Source organism: Hypanus sabinus, chromosome 20 (assembly GCF_030144855.1).
Source record: "Hypanus sabinus isolate sHypSab1 chromosome 20, sHypSab1.hap1, whole genome shotgun sequence".
NCBI lineage: Eukaryota > Metazoa > Chordata > Chondrichthyes > Myliobatiformes > Dasyatidae > Hypanus > Hypanus sabinus.
This window is the reverse complement of record NC_082725.1, coordinates 37953020-37974485: the sequence shown is the minus strand read 5'-3', so window position 1 is coordinate 37974485 and position 21466 is coordinate 37953020. Positions and strand designations below refer to the sequence as shown.

Here is a 21466-nt window from a genome sequence, read left to right as displayed (position 1 = left end):
TAGGTGGCATACATCATTAAACACCCTCACCATCCAGGAGTTGTCCTCTTTGCCTTACTACCATTGGGGAGGTGGTACAGATACACTCAATTGTTTTACATATAGCTTCATACCCTATGTCATAATCCTAAACAGTCCATGAATAGCACCTGATTATTTGTTTCTTGCACTGTTTATTTATCTTCATAATTTAATGACTTGCACCATACTCTGCCTCAGATCAACAAATTTCACAACATATATTAGTGATAACAAACTTGATTCTGGAACATCTGGACTAAAGTCCCAAGACTTCAGTATCATATTACAAGCAGTGAGCTGAAAAATCTTCATTAACTCTCTATGAAAGGTATCAAATGGACCAGAGGGATTTTTAAAGCATTTTGCATAATTCAAAAATATGACCAGTCTCCAATCCAAGCTATTTAAATGAGATTGTCATCAATTGTATTTCAATCGCTGAATTGGCTCTGCTCATGTGATGAAGAAATCCTGATAACCCCCTGTACATGGTTTGGGAATATTAACACAGGAGAGGAGAGGAGAGAAGGATACACCCATGATGATAAATTTCCTTTGCTCTCCTCTTCCCTACGGTCCAGACAATTGTAAAGAACTACAACATAGCAACTGTTGCACTTGCACAAAACTGCTTTGTGGAAATAGGTGAGGATATAGTTATGAGATATGTAAAAAGATCAGTAACTTTGATTTAAAAACACATTGAGTAATTACAGACACAGACCAAAAAAAGGCTTAAAAATGGCCTGATTCACCATTTGACGTGATAACAAAAGATCATCTAATTCAGTACTATGTTTGTACCTTCTCCCATACACCATGATCCCTGAAGCATTCTTCTTGAATATTTAATGTCTTGGCCTCTACTTCAAGGTGAAATTATTGTCCTGATCTCAGATCGAAATGATTATATTAAGTATTTTGAGGATGTGACCTCTAGTACTCAATTCTCTTGCCATTGCAACCATCTTCCCCATATCTAGTACTGTTTGAATTTTACTAGTTTCTTTGTGATCCCTTCTCATTCCTATTAGCTCCAGTGAATTACAGCCTAATCAACTCCGCCTCTTGTTATTCATTAGTTCTGCTGAACCAGAAATCAGTCCAGTAAACGTTCATTTCACCCCCTCCCCCAGTAAGAACAGCCCATCTCAAATAAAGAGACCAAAATACCACAAAATTCAAAAATGCAAGATATTAGATTAATAGATTTCACCAGTTGATGAAAGATTATTTGAGGTGAATGAGTTACCAATTGCAAGGTCTTCATTTCTAAAATGCAAGTAAAAGACCTTCCCAATATGTAAACAACAGAAATATTGGTTATGCATTTAAGCAGGGTGCCATTTCAAAGTGTCCTATTTCAAATATATTCCATTACACATTCCCAAAGTTGTGTAGTTTAGAGTTAGATGTAATTAAGTACCAATTTATCCATAGCAACTAATCATAAATGTGAATATGAAACAAAATTATAATGCAAGAAATTCCATTCAAAGTTCTTGGCTTTTTAGAATGGTGTGAATATATCAAATCACAAATTTAATAAATGGGCAAATACTAATCTATTGATATAAAATCCTTTTCTTGATACTATGTAGAAATTTCTTTGGGGAGTCAGGAAATGGCAGAAATTTTATTCAAATATTTTTGTCGAACACTCACAAAGACTTAGCATGGAAGCAGGGTCTTCAGCTCAGTGGTCTCTGCTATATCATCAGCCACCCATTTACATATGCCTGACTTCATCCAATAAGACATTAAATGGAAGTAATGGAGAACAACAGGTGAATTAATGGAGTGATGAAAGAAATTGGCATTGTGAAGCCTTTCAGATATACTGTACAGCATAGAAAGAGGTCATTCAGTCCTCTAAGAGAATGGCACAAAGCTAGGAGGCGTTGTTGATAGTGATGAAGGTTATTGTAGATTACAGGGGGATCTTGAACAGTTAGGGAAAACATTTACGATTATAAAAGGCAAAGATGGTAATAATCTTTTACCTGGGGTAGGGAAGACCAAAATGAGAGACCTTAGCAACACACACAAAATGCTGTAAGAACTCTGCAGGTCAGACAACACCTATGGAAAGGAGTAAACAATTGTCATTTTGGACCAAGATCCTTAGAGGATAAAGACTTAAAAGAGATCTGAGGGCAACTTTTTCATGCAAAGGATGGTGAGTATTTGGAATGAGCTGTCAGAGGAAGTTATTGAGGCTATACATTTAAGAAGCACTTGGATAGGTACATTGAGGAACAGGGTTTAGAGAGATATGGACTAAATGCAGGAAATTGGGATTAACTTGTTTGGCATGGTGGTTAGTATGGACATATTGAGCAGAAGGTCCTTTGTCCATGCTGTATTATTCTATGCCTCTGTCCAACTATTTTCAACCCATTTACACTAATTCTATATTAATTTCATTTTGTTCTCCCCACATACTCATCAGCTCTCTCATGTTCTACCACTCACCTACACACCAAGGTCAATTTTGCAGTGACCACCTACCAAGCCGCAAATCTTTGGGATAGTGGGAGGTACTTGACAATGAAACAGGAAGAACACACAGAGACACTACAGAAGCAGCACCAGAGATCAGGACTGACCGCCAGGTTTCTGGTGCTGCAAAGCGGTGGCTCTTCTTAGCTGTGCTAGTGTGCTGGCCTTAAATGTTGAGAAAAATTAACGGGACTGAAATGGCCAATAGTTCCCAATATTTTGGAAGCGGAGATATTAAAGAATGTGGACACAATGTAAGTTATTATTTTCCAGATACTCCATTGATTCTAAATTGGCTCTGACAGTTTGGAAGAGATCAAAGTTAACTCCTCTATTTTATAAAACAAAAGGAGAAATATAGACCAATTATTCTGACAATTAAACAATTTTACCAATCAATTACTAAGGAAGTGGTAATAACACTTGGAGAATAGTATGTTTGGCGAGAGTCCACAAGGACCTATGAAAGGAATTTTTTTTTACATCATTTGGATTTTATTTGATGTAGTTAACAGGAAAGACGAGGGAGAAAATTGAGGGGGTGCATTTGGACATTCAAATGGCTTTTGATAAGATACCAACAAGATTTTATGAAAGAAAATTTTAACCTGCTTTAGAGTATCAGGGTAATATGCCAGTTTTGATTGAGGATTCATTAAGGGTAAGAAAATAGCATGACTAAGCAAGGTTCTCTTATGGATTGGTAAGTTACATCTAAAGGGATACTGTGGGAATGGAGGCTCAGATCTTCACAATCTATATCAATGATCTGATATAAGACATAAGAGCAGAATTAGGCCATTCAGACCATCAAGTCTGCTCCATTCTCCTGCCTTCTCCCAGAAACCTTTGATGCCCTGACTAACCAAGATCTATCAACCTCTGCTTTAAATATACCAATGACTTGGCCTCCATAGCTGACTATGGCAATAAATTCCACAGATTCACTAACCTCTGGCTAAAGATATACCTTTTCACCTCTGTTCTGAATGGACATTCTCTTTTCTGCGGCTGTGCCCTCAGCATCTAGGTTCACCCACTAAAGGAAACATCCACTCAATTTAGGTCTTTCAGTATTTATTAAGTTTCAATGAGAACCCCCCTCATTTATCTAAACTCCAGCGAGTACAAGCCTAGAGCCATCAAATACTCTTCATATGCTAACCCTTTCATTCCTAGAATCATTCTCATGGACTGCCTCTAGATCCTCTCTAATGCCAGCAAATTTTTTTTAGATATGGGCCCAAAACTGCTCACAATACTCCAATTGCCTTATAAAGCCTCAGCATGAAATTATTGCTTTTATGTTCTACTCCTCTTAAAATGAATGCTAACATTGCTTTTGCCTTCCAACACAGCCTGCAAGTTAACCTTCAGGGAATCCTGCACAAGGACGCCCTTTGCACCTATGATTTTTGAATTTTCTCCCTGTTTGTAAAATAGTTTACACTTTTATTCCTTCTACTAAAGTGCATGACCATATACTTCACTACAATATATTCCATCTGCCACTTCTTTGCTCATTCTCCCGGTCTGTCTAAGTCCTTCTGCAAACTCCCTGCATTCTCAACATGACCCAACTCTCCATCTATCTTTGTATCATATGCAGACTTGGCCACAAAGCCATCAATTCCATCATCAAAATAATTAGCTTGAAAAGAAGTGGGCTCAACACCAACTGCTGCAGAAAACCAGAAAAGGCTCACTTTATTCCCACAATATGCCTCCTGCTAGTCAGTCAATCTTCTATCCATGGTAGTATCTTTCCTGTAATACCATGGGCTCTTCCTTACCTTGTTAAATAGCCTCATATGTGGCACCTTGTCAAAAGCCTTCTGAAAATCCAAGTACATAAAATCCATGTCTCTCCTTTATCTATTCTGCTTGTTATTTCCTCAAACAATTACAACAGATTTGACAGGTGAGATTTCCCCTTCAGAAAACTATGCTGTCTAAGGCCTATTTTATTACATGCCTTCAAATACCCCAAAACATCATTCTTAATAATGGACTCCAATATCTTCCCAACCACTGAAATCAGGCTAACTGGCCTATATTTTCATTTCTTCTGCCTCTCTCCCTTTTAAAAGAGTGGAGTTGCAATTTTCCAGTCCTACAGAACCAATCTGGAATCTAGTGATTCCTGAAAGATCATTACTAATGCCTCCACAACCTCTTCAGCTACCTCTTTTAGAATCCTGAGGTGTAGTCTGTTTTGTCCAGGTGACTCATCTATCTTCAGACCTTTCAAACTCCCAAGCATCTTCTCCTTAGTTATAGCAACTACACTCACTTCTGACTCTGACAACCTCAAATTTCTGCCATGCTGCTAATGTCTTCAACAGTGATGACTGAAGAAAAATACATAATTCATTTTGTCTGCTGTTTCTTTGTCCCCCATTACTACTTCTCTAGCATCATCTTCCAGCAGTCCAGTGTCCTCTCTTACCTCACTTTTACTCTTCATGTATTTGAAAAGTCATTTAGTATCCTCTTTCATATTATTGGTGAAATTCCTATTTTCTTTTCTTATTGTTTTATTTGTTGGCTTCTGATGGGTTTTTAAAAGTTCCGAATCCTCTAACTTCCTGCTATTTTTTGCTATATTCTATGCCTTCTGTTTTGCTTTTATGATGTCTTTGACTTCACTTGTCAGCCATGATTACTTCATCCTCCCTTTAGAATACCTTTTCATCTTTGGGATGTATCTATCCAGCACTTTCTGAATTGTCCCAGAAATTTTAGCTATTGCTGTTCTGCCATCATCTCTGATAGTGTCCCCTTCCAATCAATTTTGGGTAGCTCCTCTCTCATTCCTCTGTAATTCCCTTTACCCCACTGTAATGTTGAAACATCTGACTTTATCTTCTCCCTCAGAAACTGTAGGGTGAATCCTATCATATTATGATCACTGTGTCCTAAATGTTTCTTTACCATAAGCTTCCTGATCACATCTGATTCATAACATAACATAACACCCAATCTAGAATTGCCTTTCCCTTAGTGGAGAGGTCCAGATCTTAGATATTCCGTTACAAAATAAAGGTTATGTTACTTGGGGGTTTAGTGTATTGATACTGTTTTTAAATGTCTCTAACAGTGACTAATTTCAAAAGTACTTCATTAGCTATAAAAAGATGTAGGACACTTCCAAGATTGTGAGAAATACAAATCCTTTTATTTCGTGCGTTGAAACAAACCGTGCGTTTTATGATGATCACAACACTTCTGCTTTATTGCAGATTTCAATGAGCCATTATTCTTCCCTCCCAAATGTACGATTTGGTGCGAGATGTCATGAATCTTGTATGTTTATTCCGCAAAATGCGCCTAAAGTAACAAATAATTTGGGAATTGTTTCACGCTCGTTCGGTGGGATTTTGCATTGTACCTCGTTCACTGACTGGCTTCCCTCCAGCGCAACTTCCAAAATTTTTTTGCTGGCTCCAAATATTTTTAAGGTATTGAACGAAACTGAATGCGTGTGAGTTTGAATAAGCGTCATTTGTTTCAGGTGAGCGCTAGGACCCGGAGCTGTGCCAGGGAGTAACTAGCAGTTTCCATAGTGTTATATGGATTTCAATGTTGCCAGCAGTAAGCGGCTGCCCGGAGACGCAGGGCGGGCGGTTCGCGTCCCTGAGCCATCTTAGGCCATCACAAGAGGCAGAATACTGTTTGCCATTTCGCTTCGTATGTGTGCGCGCGCGCGCGCGCGCGTAATCCCACTTCATTTTTTTTTCGGTGTGCATTTTAATTCGTTAGATCACTGGGGCAATATTTACTGGAAATGTACGAAAGCCTAGGAACAGAATGGCAATGTGACGCCTAAAACGCCCGTACAAAGGAGACTGAGGTGAGTTACTGACGCTTGCTGGAAATGCGCGTAACCTAGGAACAGAATGGCAAAGTGAAGCGAGAAACGCCCCTGTACAAAGCAGACTGAGGCGAGTACGAACCTGTTTGATAAACATATTTAAAGTCCGGAATGCTTAATTTGTATAGTACGTAAAACAACGCTATCCGCAGTTATTAAGTTGTAGCGCACTGTTACTTGTTCTCCTTCTCGTTAAACTACTCAATTTTTTTTGAGGGGATGGAATCGACAGTCAAACATTGTTACCACGAAGTAACAATCCGCTAGAGATCACCCAACCCTCTTAAGGCAATGGACTGATTTGTTGAAGTCTCGCTGTTGTTGATGCTTTATGATTTATATTAGTAAAAGGAATTGTGGTGGGTTGGGAGTTTGGTCAATTCGACTTGCGCGAAATTTCCAGCTAAAACTCCCAGCACCTTTGTAACCTGAGAAGAACCTTTTTCAACCATTTCTATCACGTGATTCGTGCTGAGGGCAGAAGGAACTTGGGGTGAGCTTGCACGTGTGGCTTGGGGGGTTGTCTGAGGTGCTTGACACAAATTTGCAATCTATAATTGATTGTAGTTATCTGAAAGCTGTAACCAAATGGGAATGGCGTTCTGTAATGCCTCTTCGTGAAATATACTTAATGGAGAATGTGGTGCCCACAGGAAAATGGGAAGAGGCCAATGTACATCGAATCAAGTACTTTGAACAAGTGTGACCTTATTTTTATTTGATTCATCATTTAAGCGTTGTCATGGGCTCTCTCATTTTCATATCACGTTATGAGAAGTATGTAAATTTATTTTAGGGTGACTTTTCTAAATGTAACCTATTCTGGCATCAACCCTCAGGTACAGAATTGTAACTAAATTATGCTGAAGGTGTCTTGGCCCTCTTGAATCCCAGTTAAAATGTTTAAATTGCTATAATGATTTTAGGACGTTTTAAATAGCTTTGCAGTGAATTAAGTACTTTTGAAGTATAATTATCTTTGGAGTGCAGGGAAACCTGGAGGTCTTTGTTGTGTATTTTAAATGTCTGAAATTGCATTGAAGTAAGGCCAAAACTGTCTTCAAGTTATGAGCATTAGGTCTAAATGTTGGTTAAGGTACCAGTGGGAAGTAACCTGCTTTTCTTGAAATCAATACCACAGAATTTTAATATCAGCCTGACTTAAATGTCTTTTAAACAGATGAAATATTTGACAGTGCAGTATTTCCCTTAGACTCAGCCCTTGGGATAAAGGGCTCCAGTCATTTCACCTGGACTAACATAGCAGATTATGTGACTTGAGCACTTTATCCAAAGTGTTCACTTTAAAATTATAATATTGCCAACACTAAAATTAAAATTTAATTCCCACCACAGCAGGGCACTTGAAAGGGTAAAGAGATCCAAATTCTTGATTATGTAAAGAGTAACCCTGGAGTCATTGGAGTATAAAGAAAATAGAGGGCAAATGTCCAAACTGCCCAGTAACAATTTGGTTTGTTGGCTGAAGATATTATTTTTATTTGAATATCAGTTTGCAGACACTTGAACAGTATTTTTCTTAGAAATTCTTTATGAAAATGTGTACTTATAGCACAAATAATATCTCATCAGGTAACACAGTTAGCTTCAGCGGTTCTGTTAGTTTTCTGAGTGAAATATTAGGCATGATTTTAATTCTGATCCAGGAGGATATTTGGATGCAAATTTGAGATGATTTTTTTCTTCATGATGATTTTTTTCAACTTGCACACTTTGGGGTGAATAAACAATGTTTTACAGCATTTGAATTTGCAGAACAGTTGGCTGTGGTTAACAAGTTGCATTTTAGCCAAAGCAAATTAGTGTATCTATTGTGAGAGATGCCAGCCGATGGTGTAGTGGCATCAGCACTGAACTTCAAGCTAAATGGTCCGGGTATCAAATCCAGCTGGCTCCTTGTGCACTTTCTAGTTGAGCTAGCAACTTGACCTTGTAAAAGAAAAACAGGCTAAGGAAATAACTAAAATGCCGCCAGATGCACCACAAGCTGCGAAAAGGAACGACAATTGTGAGATCCCCAGTCTAGGTTGAACCAGCTTCATTGATACCTTCTCTTTCACCACAGAGGCTGTGATGAGGTCTGGAACTAAGCTTCAGTGAGCAGTTTTATCAGTGTCTAAGAGCTCGTTGACAGGACTATCATTATCATTTTGCAGTTTAAGATAAACTGGCTGGTAGTTAACCAGGATGGGTTTATCTAACCTTTTCTAACTAGGACATACCTAGGTAATTTTCCCAAGCTTCAGTAAGATGCCACTATCAAAACATTACTTGAGGAGCTTGGTGATTTGGAGATGTTGCTGTTGACTACACTGTGTTCATTTCTATGCGCATCACCTCAGATCTTGAAGGAATCAGTCTCTACAGTAAAACCTGGGCTAATAATTGTCTTTGTGCTTTGTATGTTTCATTCAGTCTTCAACAAGGAAAGTCCAGTCACATTCTCTTGATCTGATACTTTGCTATCACTGAATTCCTATGCTAAGTAGCAAAAAGGTGACCATTGATCTGAAACCCCATCATCCAGGACTCTGGTTACAGGGACAAGTCTTAGAACAGGCATGGGCAAACTACGGCCCGTTAAGCTTTTTAATCCGGCCCGCAGAACTTGATGAAATTATATTAATAAACCTTGTTAACGTTTTTTCCCCGCAATTCTGGCATTTTCCCAATAGATGACGCACTCTATATACATTGACCTTTGTTGAGGTGCAGCATATTACTCCACATTTGCGCTTTACTCTTTGTTCGGCTCGACCTATTTATGTGAATAGGCGTTCAGCGTCATGAACATCAACAGAGCCAGCCACAGATCCAAGTTAACTGACCAACACCTCAGATCCATCCTGAGAATCGCCACAACAAAACTAAATCCAGACTTTGATGCACTGGCTAAAAAGGGAGACCAACAACACTGTTCCCACTGAAATTAAAAATAAGTTTCTTCGTTGTGTTATGTAAAAAAAAATGCATTTGAAATTTTTTTTTTCAATAAGCCTTACATGTTACATGTCATTTCTGTTAAGTGATGGACATGAGTAGTGCGCAGGTGCACGTACGTTCTCAAAATAAAAAATGCGCTCCAGATCAAATAACGCACTCCGCATACTGGCGCGCTGTCACTGTTCTGTCCTTGTGCTGGTCGTTGTTGAGTTTTGGCACAGGGGACAATTGAATAAGAAGGAGCAGGACAAGTAGACCTGCATCTCCTACCGTCTTTGAAATAAAGACAGTCAGGAGGAGAGTGATGATGATAATATCTTGAAGGATAACAGAATTTTCAGTGCTTTAAAATAATAACTGTTACTATTAAAAAAAGCTGTATTTTATTCATTTAATTTTCAGTGTTTTAAAAGTCATTTCAATAAATAGCTAAATACCATGGGACTTCAAAGACAGATATTTTGTTGTAATGCATTTTTTCATTTTCAATTGAAATTAAAGCACATGTTTTCTACATATCCCATGATATTTTATTTTCTCTTATGAGCTGTATTACCAAAACACTCCGTCCATCTGCTCTTGGTCCGGCCCCCCTGTCAAATTTTAGAACCCTTTGTGGCCCACAAGTCAAAAAGTTTGCCCACCCCTGTCTTAGAAGTTCAGCAGCAAATGTTAGCTCAGCTTCATTTGCGCCTGAACCATATGATTTGAACTGCAGCTTCTGTGACCCTTGGACCACAGCACTGATGTGATTTCGTTCTACGTCCATTCAAACTAAATATGGTGCATTTTCTGATGATTTTGAAGATGAGATGTTTGAAAATACCTCTATTGATAATGAGCTTAATTTCAGGAAAGTGCTTATTTTACCAAGAAGGAATGTCTTTATGTTATTGAAGGTGAATTCTGTAAGATCTGGACTTTGCTCAAGTAATGATAATGATACTGAGGTGCGAGTATTCATTACAGATATTAACAGGGTAGATATTGAGATGTTCTCAGGAGCGAGAGAGTCATGAATAAGGGGATATACAATGCTGTGTAGAAGTCTTAGGTACCTTTAGATATTTTTATATGGTTTCAGATGGCATGGCCTTCACAGAGCCCTGATCTTAACATCATCGAGGCTGTCTGGGATTACCTGGAGAGACAAACAAGCGAGACAGCCAAAGTTTGCGGAAGAACTGTGGCGAGTTCTCCAGGATGCTTGGAACAACCCACCAGCTGCTTTTCTAATAAAACTGTGCAACAGTGTACTTAAGTGTATTGGTTCAGCTTTAAAGGCACTGGGTGATCACTACAAATATTGATCTGATTTTTGTTTTTTTTACTGTTTACTGTTCTACATAGTAATTTTTTTAATATTTAGAAACTTTTCCTTTCATTATTTTTGAAAGCACCTTCACTTAACAGATTTTTTTTTACATGTACCTCAAACTTTTGCACAGTACTGTAGATAACAAAATAAAGGGCCAGACCATTAAAATTGAGATGCTGAGAAACTACTTCTGAGGGTGGTTAACCTCAGGAACCGCTCCAGATGATGGTGAAGGCCATACCTTTTTGTTGTTGCTCGTCCATTAAGTCATGTCCAACTATTTGTGACTGGGTTTGTTTTCCTTGGTGCGAAGACAGAGGGAGAGTGGTTGACTTGATTTACTTACGTATGTTCAATTATGAAAGGGCATAGTTCAGCCCTAGAACTAGAGAGCGCACATTTAATGTCGGATGACTTGCAAGGGATCTGAGGATTTTTGTTTTGCAAGTAGTGAGCAGTTGAAATCTGGAATTCCTGAGTGCTGAAGAATGTATTCTCACAACATTTAAGAACTACTTAGATGAGCACTGGAAAGACAGGCATAGAAGGCTAAAGGCTGAGTGCTGAGAAATTATATTGCTCTGGAAAGGTTTTAGATGGCTCGTGTAGACATGATGGGCCAAAAGGCCTCTTTTCCTGCTCTGACTCTTTGGGCTTCATAATGAACATTGAATGTAGGACCACAGATTCCCTGCTGCGTTTACTTAGAAATCTGGTAAGACAGCACAGGGACTATTGTGTGCAGTTTTGAACTCCTCATCCAATGAAAGATGTATTTGCTACAGAGTAGGTGCAGCAGACATTTGCCAGACCGATTCCTTGACTGATGTAAGCAGATTAAGTGAGTCAGCTTTCTGTTCATTAGAACTTAGAATGCCTGAATACTTGATTGAAACTTGCAGAAGTTCTCACTGTATGGTGATCGTTTTTGCATTTATGTTTACTTCCTGGTTTTATGGTCTGTGTGGCCCCGGTGAAGATTAGTCAAAGAGCTTCACTGCTGAATGTCTCCACAGGAAAATGTTTTTTCAAAAGAACTATTTTGGACAATTTTATTGAAGGTAGACAGGGACAGTAGCTGCTGCTCTGTTCTGCTATGTTTTAAACAGTAGACTGTGTTACTTATCACGTGGCTGTGCGGGGGGGTAGGGGAAAGATTTTATTGACGCCTTAGGCACATGACCATTTACAGTCTGGTAGTTTCTAACGCAATGGCTTATCACATTACTTTTACCATTGCTGGTGCCTATTTGATGTAATGAGTATCTTGATCTAAGCAACACACACAATGCAGGAGGAACTCAGCAGGTCAGGCAGCATCAATGGAAAAGAGTGAACAATTGATGTTTTGGGCTGAGACCCTTCAACAAGGCTTGAGAGATCTTGGCCCAAAATATCGGCTGTTTACTCTTTTCCATAGATGTTGCCTGGCCTACTGAGAGTTCCTCCAGCATTTTGTGTGTTGCTTGGATTTCCAGCATCTGCAGACTTTCTCTTGCAAGTTTGGTAAGTGAGTGGTCACTGAGAGACGCAATTTGGACACAACTTAAAAAGTTAAACAAATCTTGTGTCTTTTCATTCAGATTCTGGTAAAATACTACAGTTGCTGGGAATCTGATGCAAAACCCAGAAAAAAAAACTGGAAATATTTGGCTGTGTGCCCAATGCAAAAGGAACGGATAATTAGATGGTGCAATATCATTTGGAATTGTTCATGAGCAGTTACCTGCTGTTGGGATGAAACTCTCCTGCATTTGTTGACTCTATATGGTATCATGTGAACTGAACTTAAGATACAATCTGTGGACTCAGCCCAAATGTATGATAGAACTGGGAAGTGCTCTTCCAGCACTTGGTGTTCGAGCTTGTACAGATTTTTTATTCTTGTCATTATTCCCAGAACAATGCAGTGTAACAACTATTTTACATAGCATTTACATTGTATTAGGTATCACTGTATAAGTATATAGAGATGATTTAAAGTATATGGGAGGATGTGCGTTGTTACTGTAGATTGGGACCGAAAAAATCAGAAGTTCTCCTACTAAGTAAGCCGGAACAGGTACATCCAGTATTATTTGGTGTCAGTTAGTCAAACATTTGTCTTAGTATATAGTATATATTTTACCTTTCTATGCATATAAAACAATTAAGAACGTATGTTTCAGCGCCTGGCTCGGGAATGGAAGTTCCCAAGTTCGATCCAGTGACGGACAACTTCTGAGCACTGTCTCTATCCGTGCCTGGTTGATGTGGAGGATCAAAAACCCAATAATTAAACCACTGCTTAGTAATAATTGTCACTTTCATCGCGGCAGGGCCTTTCTCACTTTATCCTTTAAAATTGTTCCGATCGTTGACCGACTGTAGCCTAACGCTTTTCCAATGATTGATGGTGTTTCACCTCTTTCTGATCGCTTTATTATTTCTACTTTATTTTCAATGGTGATTATTTTCTTGAACAGAAACACTGTGGATTCACAGCTGTGCTGCTGGGTCCCAATGTCCACCTCGCTGAAACAGGTTAAATAAGGTCTGGGGTTCCGCTGGGTCCTAAGGTCCACCGGATTGAGACAGATTGAATAATGGACTTGAGTATCTGCGAGGGGTCCCAGGACCAATCCCTCGCGGGTAAGGAGGGCCGACTTTATTGAATCTGTTTCAGTGCTTTCCAGATCATACAAAGCATGCTGTGCTCTTTTTAATCCATTATCTGTCTGATTTGTTCCTCAATGGTATTTAACTCAATGTCTTGTGATGGCAAATGTTTCTGCTCATTAACTCTACTTTTCAGGTCTTTTCGGAGTATTCTGCAAACCAATAGTCCTGACAAGTGCATAAGATCAGTTCAATATTGAGAACACAGAAAATCTAGAACTGGAATAGATGGAAATAAGAAATGAAAGGACAGATAGCACTGTTGGGCATAATTTATAAACTAGGGTTTTTAACTGTGGTTGTATGCTTATTACTATAAATCAGCAGCTCAGTAAGTATTTATCACTGCAATGATCTGTGGGTGTTGGACTTCCTATAGAGAGAATGAAATAAACAGAAAAAGAGCTTAGGTGATTTGGCTCAGGAAATGCAATCAAACATTCATAGTATGCTGAGCAAGCTTCCTAGGCCCAGGAGGTTTAATAAGTTGGAATCAATTAATCTTTTTAAAAAAAAAATTAGTCATGGAAAAGGATAAGTGACATATAGACTGAAACTTGTATCTGAAAGCTAACGTGGGGCAAGTTTGGACATTTGACTAACACACAATGATAACAGTAATGGCAACTATAATTTATAGTTTTCATACAGTACACATTCTACCATAGAACAAAAACTACCTGGTGAATGGTACTTGTGAAGGTAGCTAAAGAAACTGAAGATTCTATTCGATTACAGTGTTAATAAAAGCAACAGCAAGGCAGGTGATGGAAGGGTTTTAAAAGTTCACTATAGGACAACCAAGAGTTGATGAAGAGAATGTCAGAAAATAGCAACAGTTATAAGAACTCCCATAAGTAAGTAAAAATGAAAGGAAGGAACTGTCAAAAACGGTTGTGAATTCCTTGGAAGCTGTAAGAAAATTTTTTTATAGTTGGGAAGAACAAAGCTGTGATTAAAGTCTTCATTCTAGAAGGCAGAGAAATTAAAGGAGCGGTAAGGCAGGTAAGGAAATGATCCATCTGAAGGATTTAAAGAAACAAGTTGAGCAAGAAAGATTAGTGAAGCCTGCTTTCTATTGTTAAATGTTCATAATATTGATCACCTCATTCAATCTTGGCATAACCTTCTCCACTCTAAGAACGGTCCAATATTCTATTCTACATTGTTCCCTGGAACTTGATTTTTTGTGTCTGACTACTTGTGATTTCAAGGTCCTAGCGCACTTTGTGACCATTTGGCAATTGTTGTCTCGTGTACTGAGATAGAGTGAAAGACTTTGTTTTGCATGTAATTCATACAGATCATTTCAAAGCATAAGAACATTGAGGAAGAACTAGGAAAAGCCATCAACAGAAAGCCGGTTATAGTGTTGCACAGAAGTGCAGTACAGGTACACAATAAAGTGCAGTGGCCATTACAAGGTAGCTTGTGTGGTCAACAATTCATTTTTCCTCATACAAGCGATCCATTCAGTAGCCTTGTACTATAAGATAGATAGAAGCTGTCCTTGGTGAAATGGTGCACTTTCCCCCCCCCCCCCCCCCAAGTTTTCTTATCTACTGCTCATTGGGAGGGAGGAAATGAGCATATTTTTGGGATGGGGGGGTTGCCTTTCTGGAACTGTAGAGGGCAGGCTGATATTTGTGATGGACTGTGCTGCGTCTGTGACTCTGCAGTTTATTAAAGTTTTGGGCAGAGCAGTTGTCAGATTTGGCTGTGCTGCATCTGGTTACGATGCTTTCTATGGTGTATCTGTAAACATTGGTTAGAGTCAATGGCTTGGACCAGAAGAAGCTGTTGGTCATGTTTACATATAAGAACCTGAAATTCTCAACCATCTCCACCTCAGCACCACTGAAACGCTCAAGGGTGTGTGCTCTGCCCCACTTCCTGAAGTCCATGACCAGCTCTTTTGATGACATTGATGGAAAGGTTGTTGTTACGATACTAGGCTCTCAAATAACTGCTGTTTGAAATGCTGTTGATGTATTACGTGTGTTGGTTTGGGAAATAAATCCAAAAATGGGGAGAACTTCCCTTCCATAGATGTCTGAGAGTCAGACTGGGTTGAGGTTTAAACATCCTGTATAAATGATAACATTTCAAAGAACTGTTCCTCACTCATTGCTCTTAAATTTGGTGAATGAAGTAAATGTAGTATCTATTAAATATATGCTTTATCTTATAAACCTCTGCTAATCAATTGTAGAGATTTATAGTCATTCACTTCTGGAAACTTGGTTCTTTGACTATATCTGTGTGCCAGTAATCAGTAGTTGTATGTTTAAAATGGTACCGGGTGTGTAACACTTTAAACTGCTGATCAATTTTTAATGGTTTTTAATATTTCATCAATAAACAAATGGAACACTACTTTTTTAATTGCCTAATTTCTACCTTAAAATCTCCACTGCAATAAATGAATGAAAGGTATAATTATTTTTTCTTCATTTGGCTTCCATTTATATCAATATTTGGTGATGATTCCGTAATGAACTGAGTAAAGTGCATGCTCAAAGTCACAAGGGCTTTGCAATATTTAATTTCCTAATAGAATAGCTTATGCCGCCTTTTAAAGTGCCAATTTGTGGTTCTTTCTGCACCGATGCATGAAGTCAAGTGGCTTAAAGCTAAACGATTAATTTAAAATCAACTTCCAAAGGAAATACTGAGATGTGAAAAAAAACTGATGCAACTATTATAGAGTTGTTGTCTATATCACACTAGTTCTGTTCTTCAGTGTGCAATCCATTTAGATCAATGCATGAATAATGGCCTCAACAACTTGAAAGTCTTGATCACTTTGCTTTAAAAAGTGGCCCACAATAACATAATCTAATGACTTCATTCCAAACATAGCTTTAACGGAAGAATACTGATCTTTTCAATGGGAGAATACAGATTGCAAATGATTGGGAGGTGTAAGGAATATATCACTGAAGAGCAATGATAAGTGTATTTGTGAACCCAATAATGAATGTATACTGGGTCATTTACAGGTAATATCTTTACACTTCAACAGTCTTTCATTTATTTGATGTTTAGGATGGCATCCATGATCAGGAACCCATGCATTTTTACTTCTCCTCTCTGCTACTGGTCTTCCTGGGTACTCATTATATGTGGGTAGAAGACATTTGAACTGTTTTTAAAGTTTGTAATTTCTATCCGCAGTGATACAAAGGCTGTAGAGTTGCTTGAAATATTGTGTGATGGTTTAAAAATATCTTAATTATTTTATTTAGTTCTCCAGGTTTTTATGTTCTTTGAAAATTGCTTGGCAGTATTTGTTGAATGATTGTGAAATTTACATTGCAAATGTGTTGATGTTATGGGATGTTATGCTGAAGTTGTATAAGATGTTGGGGGGAAATTCAAATTTGGACTATTGTGTGAGCCTCTGGTCACCTACCTACAGGAAAGATACCAATAAGATTGAAAGAGTACAGAGAAAATTTGCAGAGATGTTGCTGGGACTTGAGGACCTGAGTTATAAGGAAAGGTTGAATAGGTTAGGGCTTTATTCTGTGGAGTGTAGTAGAGTGAGGGAGATTTGATCAAGATGTACAAGATTGTGAGGAGTGTAGATAGGGTAAATGCAAGCGGGCTTCTTCCTCTGAAGATGGGTAAGACAAGAACTAGAGCTCGGGTGAAGGGTGAACTATTTAAGGAGACCCTGAGGGGAACTTTCCCACTCAGTGGGTGCTGTGAGTGTCAAACCAGCCGCCAAAGGAATTAGTGGATGTGGGTTTGATTGAAACATTCAAGAGTAATTTGAATATGTACATGAATGGGAGAGGTATGGAGAGCTATGGTCCAGGTATGGGTTGACGGGACTAAGTAGAATAACAGTCTGGCACAGACTAGAAGGGCCAATGGGCCTGCAACTGTGCTGTATTACTCTGACTCTAAGTACTGTGCCATATTGAGGCCAAGAGAATAGTGACTGCTACTATAGGCTGGTCACCAACTCTTTTGCAAATTTGATTATGCGGACCATAATTTTTAAAGTACAGTTTGTTTTAATTGAAAGAAACTGAAGATGATAAATCAAGTACTAGCCGTTCACTATGAGTGCACTAATATTGCTAATGTCCTGTTTAAGCAAATATAGAGGATATGATGTTTTAAAATTATGGGACCATGTACCAACTTAAAAAGTAGCAAAAATAGATAAAGATCATGTAACTGAAGTTCTGAATGTAATGTTAAACCTTATAGATACTTTGAAAGTATGTTATGATGTGGGTTACTTTAATGTGCTTGGATATATTTCATCACTTATCTTAGTGAAATTGCAGAAAGGTGGCAGTGTGTTCAAATGCAGCAGCCTCTTGGTGTTTTTGTCTAAGTATTTTTTTAAATCAGAGGATAATGCTGGACATTGAGAACTTCAGGTACTGCAGTTCTATCCCATTAGCAAGCTGCACATTGGTGGAGGACCTTGTTACTGCCTGCTACAGGAAGGTATTGGAGTTGGCATGGAAGTGGTGTGCGGACTCTAACTGCACGTGACTGTCTTGGATGTTTCTCTTGCAATTGCAAGACCCCGTTGGACATTGATAATATAAGATGCTGCACGTCTGTTTCCCTTGTTTATTGGTGAGACAGACAGCGGAGGAGCTGTGTGACCTCGGCTGTAGAAAGGAATCAGCATCAAGCCGCGGGCTTGCCTGTTGCAGCAGTCCAGGAGAAGAGACACCAAAGGTTGTGTAGTGTGGCGTCCGTGTTGGGTTGGTGGGGGGGCTGATCCCTCCTGTTGGTGCTGCCCTCTAGTGTTCAATCTGTGAAATGATGAGCTGAATTGCATGCGAGCATTCATTTGCACGTTGCTGGAAACTGCTTGTTCTTGCTGATAACTCCTATACACCATCAATTTACAGGGGAGCCACTTGGGAGCTTCGGCTACTTTTTTTTAGTGTGACTATATGTGCTACATGTGTTTTGTGCTGTAGGACCAGTTTTGCATCTTGGCCCCAGACGGATGCTGTTTCATTCGACTGCATTCATGGGCATTAATGTACAGTTGAATGATAATTAAAATTGAGCTTGGATGTAACGAAAGAGAGGAATATTTCCCTAACTTTTCTCTCTCTTCTTCCTATCCCACGCACCCCCTTAACTTCTGCCACCCAATTCAAGATGCCATGGTTGGATCTGTATTGTGCTTAGTGGAAAAGAAGTGAATGAGGAAATAGATGCTGAATGCGGTTATTGAGGAAAAGTAACCAAATGTATGAAGACAATTTAACTGAAGTCACTGTTTGAAAGATCTAGAGCAGGTTGGGAAAGACATTCTCCTTATGTATGAAAGGATATTAATGCATTGGAGGGGTTCAAAGAAAATTTATAATTGAAGGCAGGGGCTCTCTATGGGGAAGTTTTGGATAAGCTAAATTTGAATTCATTGGAAGTTTAATGAAAGGTAACTTGATTGATGCACATAGGATCCTGAGCTGTAATATGAAATAAAAACAAAAATTACTGGAAGAGACCAAGGCAGGCAATATCTGTAAAACGAGGAAAAAGTTAACATTTCACGACCAAGAATGGCAAAAGAGAAGAAAAACAAGTTACTTAAGATCATAACTAACTTGGTAGTTAGATGGTGCTATTGAATACATGTGACATCTCACTGGTAGTTAGACAAGAAATTTGACAAAAACATCAGTTAAAAACACCTTTTCTGAGGTAAATTGTGTAAATTATCACCACAAACAGAGTTCAGGGACCGGGAAGGTGTGTTTCAGAATCGATGCAGTTGGAGTGATCTATTCAAGGAGAAGTTGGAGCAGTGGAGTTCTGATGCCTGTGAAACTGGCCTGGGTGCAAGGTTGGATTGCTCTGGGTGCCAAGCTGATTTGAAGAGTTTGAGAGTGGCTTCAGGCTGGGCGGTGAAATCTGGGCCCAGAGTGAATTGCTGGGCAGTGTGGTCTAGGCCCCAAGTCCCTCATAGTCATTGGGTCCTGGTGCGAGGTGCGAACGGCTGTTTAGACAATTTAAATGCCAGCCAAGATCAGAAACCAGAGCCAAATTTCGCTTGTTCTCTGTGATGTTCACTCTTCTCTCCGGGGTGCTGGAGCCTTTCGCTGTTCCATTATTTTTTCAATTTAATTGCCGGCCCAGATGGACTGAAAAGAGAGGGTGTTGGGATTGGAGGCAAGAGCCAATTTCACTCGCTCTCCGTGATGGTTATTCCTTTTTCTGTGTACTGAGGCTAAGAAGACTGCCCGGCTACTGAGCTCCATGCCTACTAATATGATAACAAGCAAGGCTTTGGGCCTACTCTAGACTGCTCTGGGGTTTGGATCTGAGGACTCAATACGATTCGTAATGTTGTTCACTTCAATTATTTGCTTGATTCGTGTTTTTTCTCCTTTCCCATGCACTTCAAGTGTTGTTCTTTTTATTTTTTTCTTCATTTGGGTTATTTTGAGTTTCTTGCTTTGTGGCTACCTGTAAGCTCATAAATCTCAAATGTTTATAATTTATACCTTCTTTGTTAATATATGAACTTTGAATCTTGAAGGATCCTGATGAATGGATGGAAAGAGGAAGTTTCCTTTTGTTCGGATATCTAAAATCAAGTTCATTGTTTATTTTTAAAAAGCAGTTTTTTATTTGTTTGACGATTGTGAATCTCTTGAACTCTCTTTGAAGGTCAATTTAATCAAACACTTGGAATATTTTAAAGACTGCGAATGGTGGAGACCAAATAAGCAGGGGATGAAAGGGCTGAGGTAAGGAAAAGTGGCAGTGGACAGAAGACTTTAGTGTGAACTGGAATAGAAGAAATTATTCCAAACACGAGAAAATCTGCAGATGTTGTAAATCCAATGCAGCACACACAAGATGCTGGAGGACCACTGCAGGCCAGGCAGCGTTGGTGGAAAAGTGTAAACTGTCAGCGTTTCAGTCTGAGACATTTCATCAAGACCTAGAAGAAGTTATTGTTGTAGGCTATGGGAAGAATATTTAATGCTACGCTCTTAACCACAAGAAGTAAATGTGGACCAGGAATGATGAAGTACAAATTAATGAGTTTGTTTTGGGAGTGAAGATGGGAAAGTGGCATTGAATTTCAACGAGGAAATGGACTTTCCAGCAGTGTGACTACACATGAACATCTCAAACTGGTAACATTTGCCTAATTTGGAAAGGGTGCCAATCTGAAAATCAGTTGCACCAAGTATCACTGCAGTAAGTATTAAGATTCTCAGCTATCAAAGGATGGGTATCATGGATATTTTGGGTTGTCTGCTTGTTCTGGCATGACTCTGGATCTAGTTAACTGATCATACAATTATAGATTCATACAGCACGGCAATGTCAGGCTCCGTGCTGACCATGATGTTAGCTATGCAAATCCCATTTACCTGCATTAGGCCTGAATGCCCCTATGCTTTTCCTATCCAAGTACCTTTCCAAATCCTTTTTAATATTTTGATTGTATTTGCCTTCTCAAACAGCTTGTTTCAAATATTCAACACCCTCTTCAGGGAGGGGGGGGGGACTTGACCCTCAGCTCTATTTAAAATTTATCCCACACAAGTTTCTCTGAGATGAAAACCTATCTTATCCAATCTGTTCTCACAGCCACAGTGTTCTGTTCTAGGCAAGATGCTAGGGCATCTTTCCTGCAGTCCCAAATCCTTCCCAATATTGAGATTGCTTCCAGTAGCTAAACAGTGCATGCAGTGCCATATGTAAGGTGGTTGTAGCTAGTTTCAGACTGTTAATCTGTGGTACATTACAGTTTTTCATTTTATTAATCCTGTTCTGTGCAGTTTGGATTGAAGCAGTTCTGCAGTTATTAGGCAGTAACTTTAGTGTGCTGTCATTGAGATATTGGATTTCATAAATGATCTGCTAAATCCGCAGTGGCTTTGTGAATGAGCTTAATTATACTTTGGTGTGTTGCCTTTATGGCATTTGTTTAGTTTATAATATTTTCGCTTTAGTAATTCATTTGTTATAATTTTCTAGTTAAAGTTAAGATTGTTTAAAGTAAATTCGTTGTCTGTGATATATCGCGGCATATGATGATGTCATACCCGGTTTCGCCGCATCTTGTGGGAAAATACCGGTTTGGAGAAACGGGAAGGAGGGGGCTTATGTGTGTGCAG

General features: G+C 38.9%; 1 protein-coding gene across 6 annotated transcripts in view; it reads left to right on the top strand.

The window, feature by feature from the left end:
* The first annotated feature begins 5989 nt into the window (after window positions 1-5989).
* The window catches only part of zdhhc11 (zinc finger DHHC-type containing 11), a 136051-nt gene continuing 120574 nt past the window's right edge, over window positions 5990-21466 (top strand). The window contains exon 1 of one of the 6 annotated variants that reach the window (XM_059945328.1): window positions 5990-6037. In XM_059945328.1, coding sequence (XP_059801311.1) covers window positions 6002-6037 — 36 coding nt within the window. In that variant the 5' untranslated portion in view covers window positions 5990-6001. Of the gene's footprint in view, window positions 6038-6077; window positions 6468-6663; window positions 6686-6754; window positions 6891-7039; window positions 7085-21466 lie in introns of those variants that run through there. The other 5 variants (XM_059945331.1, XM_059945330.1, XM_059945334.1 and 2 more) reach the window with 5 other exon arrangements.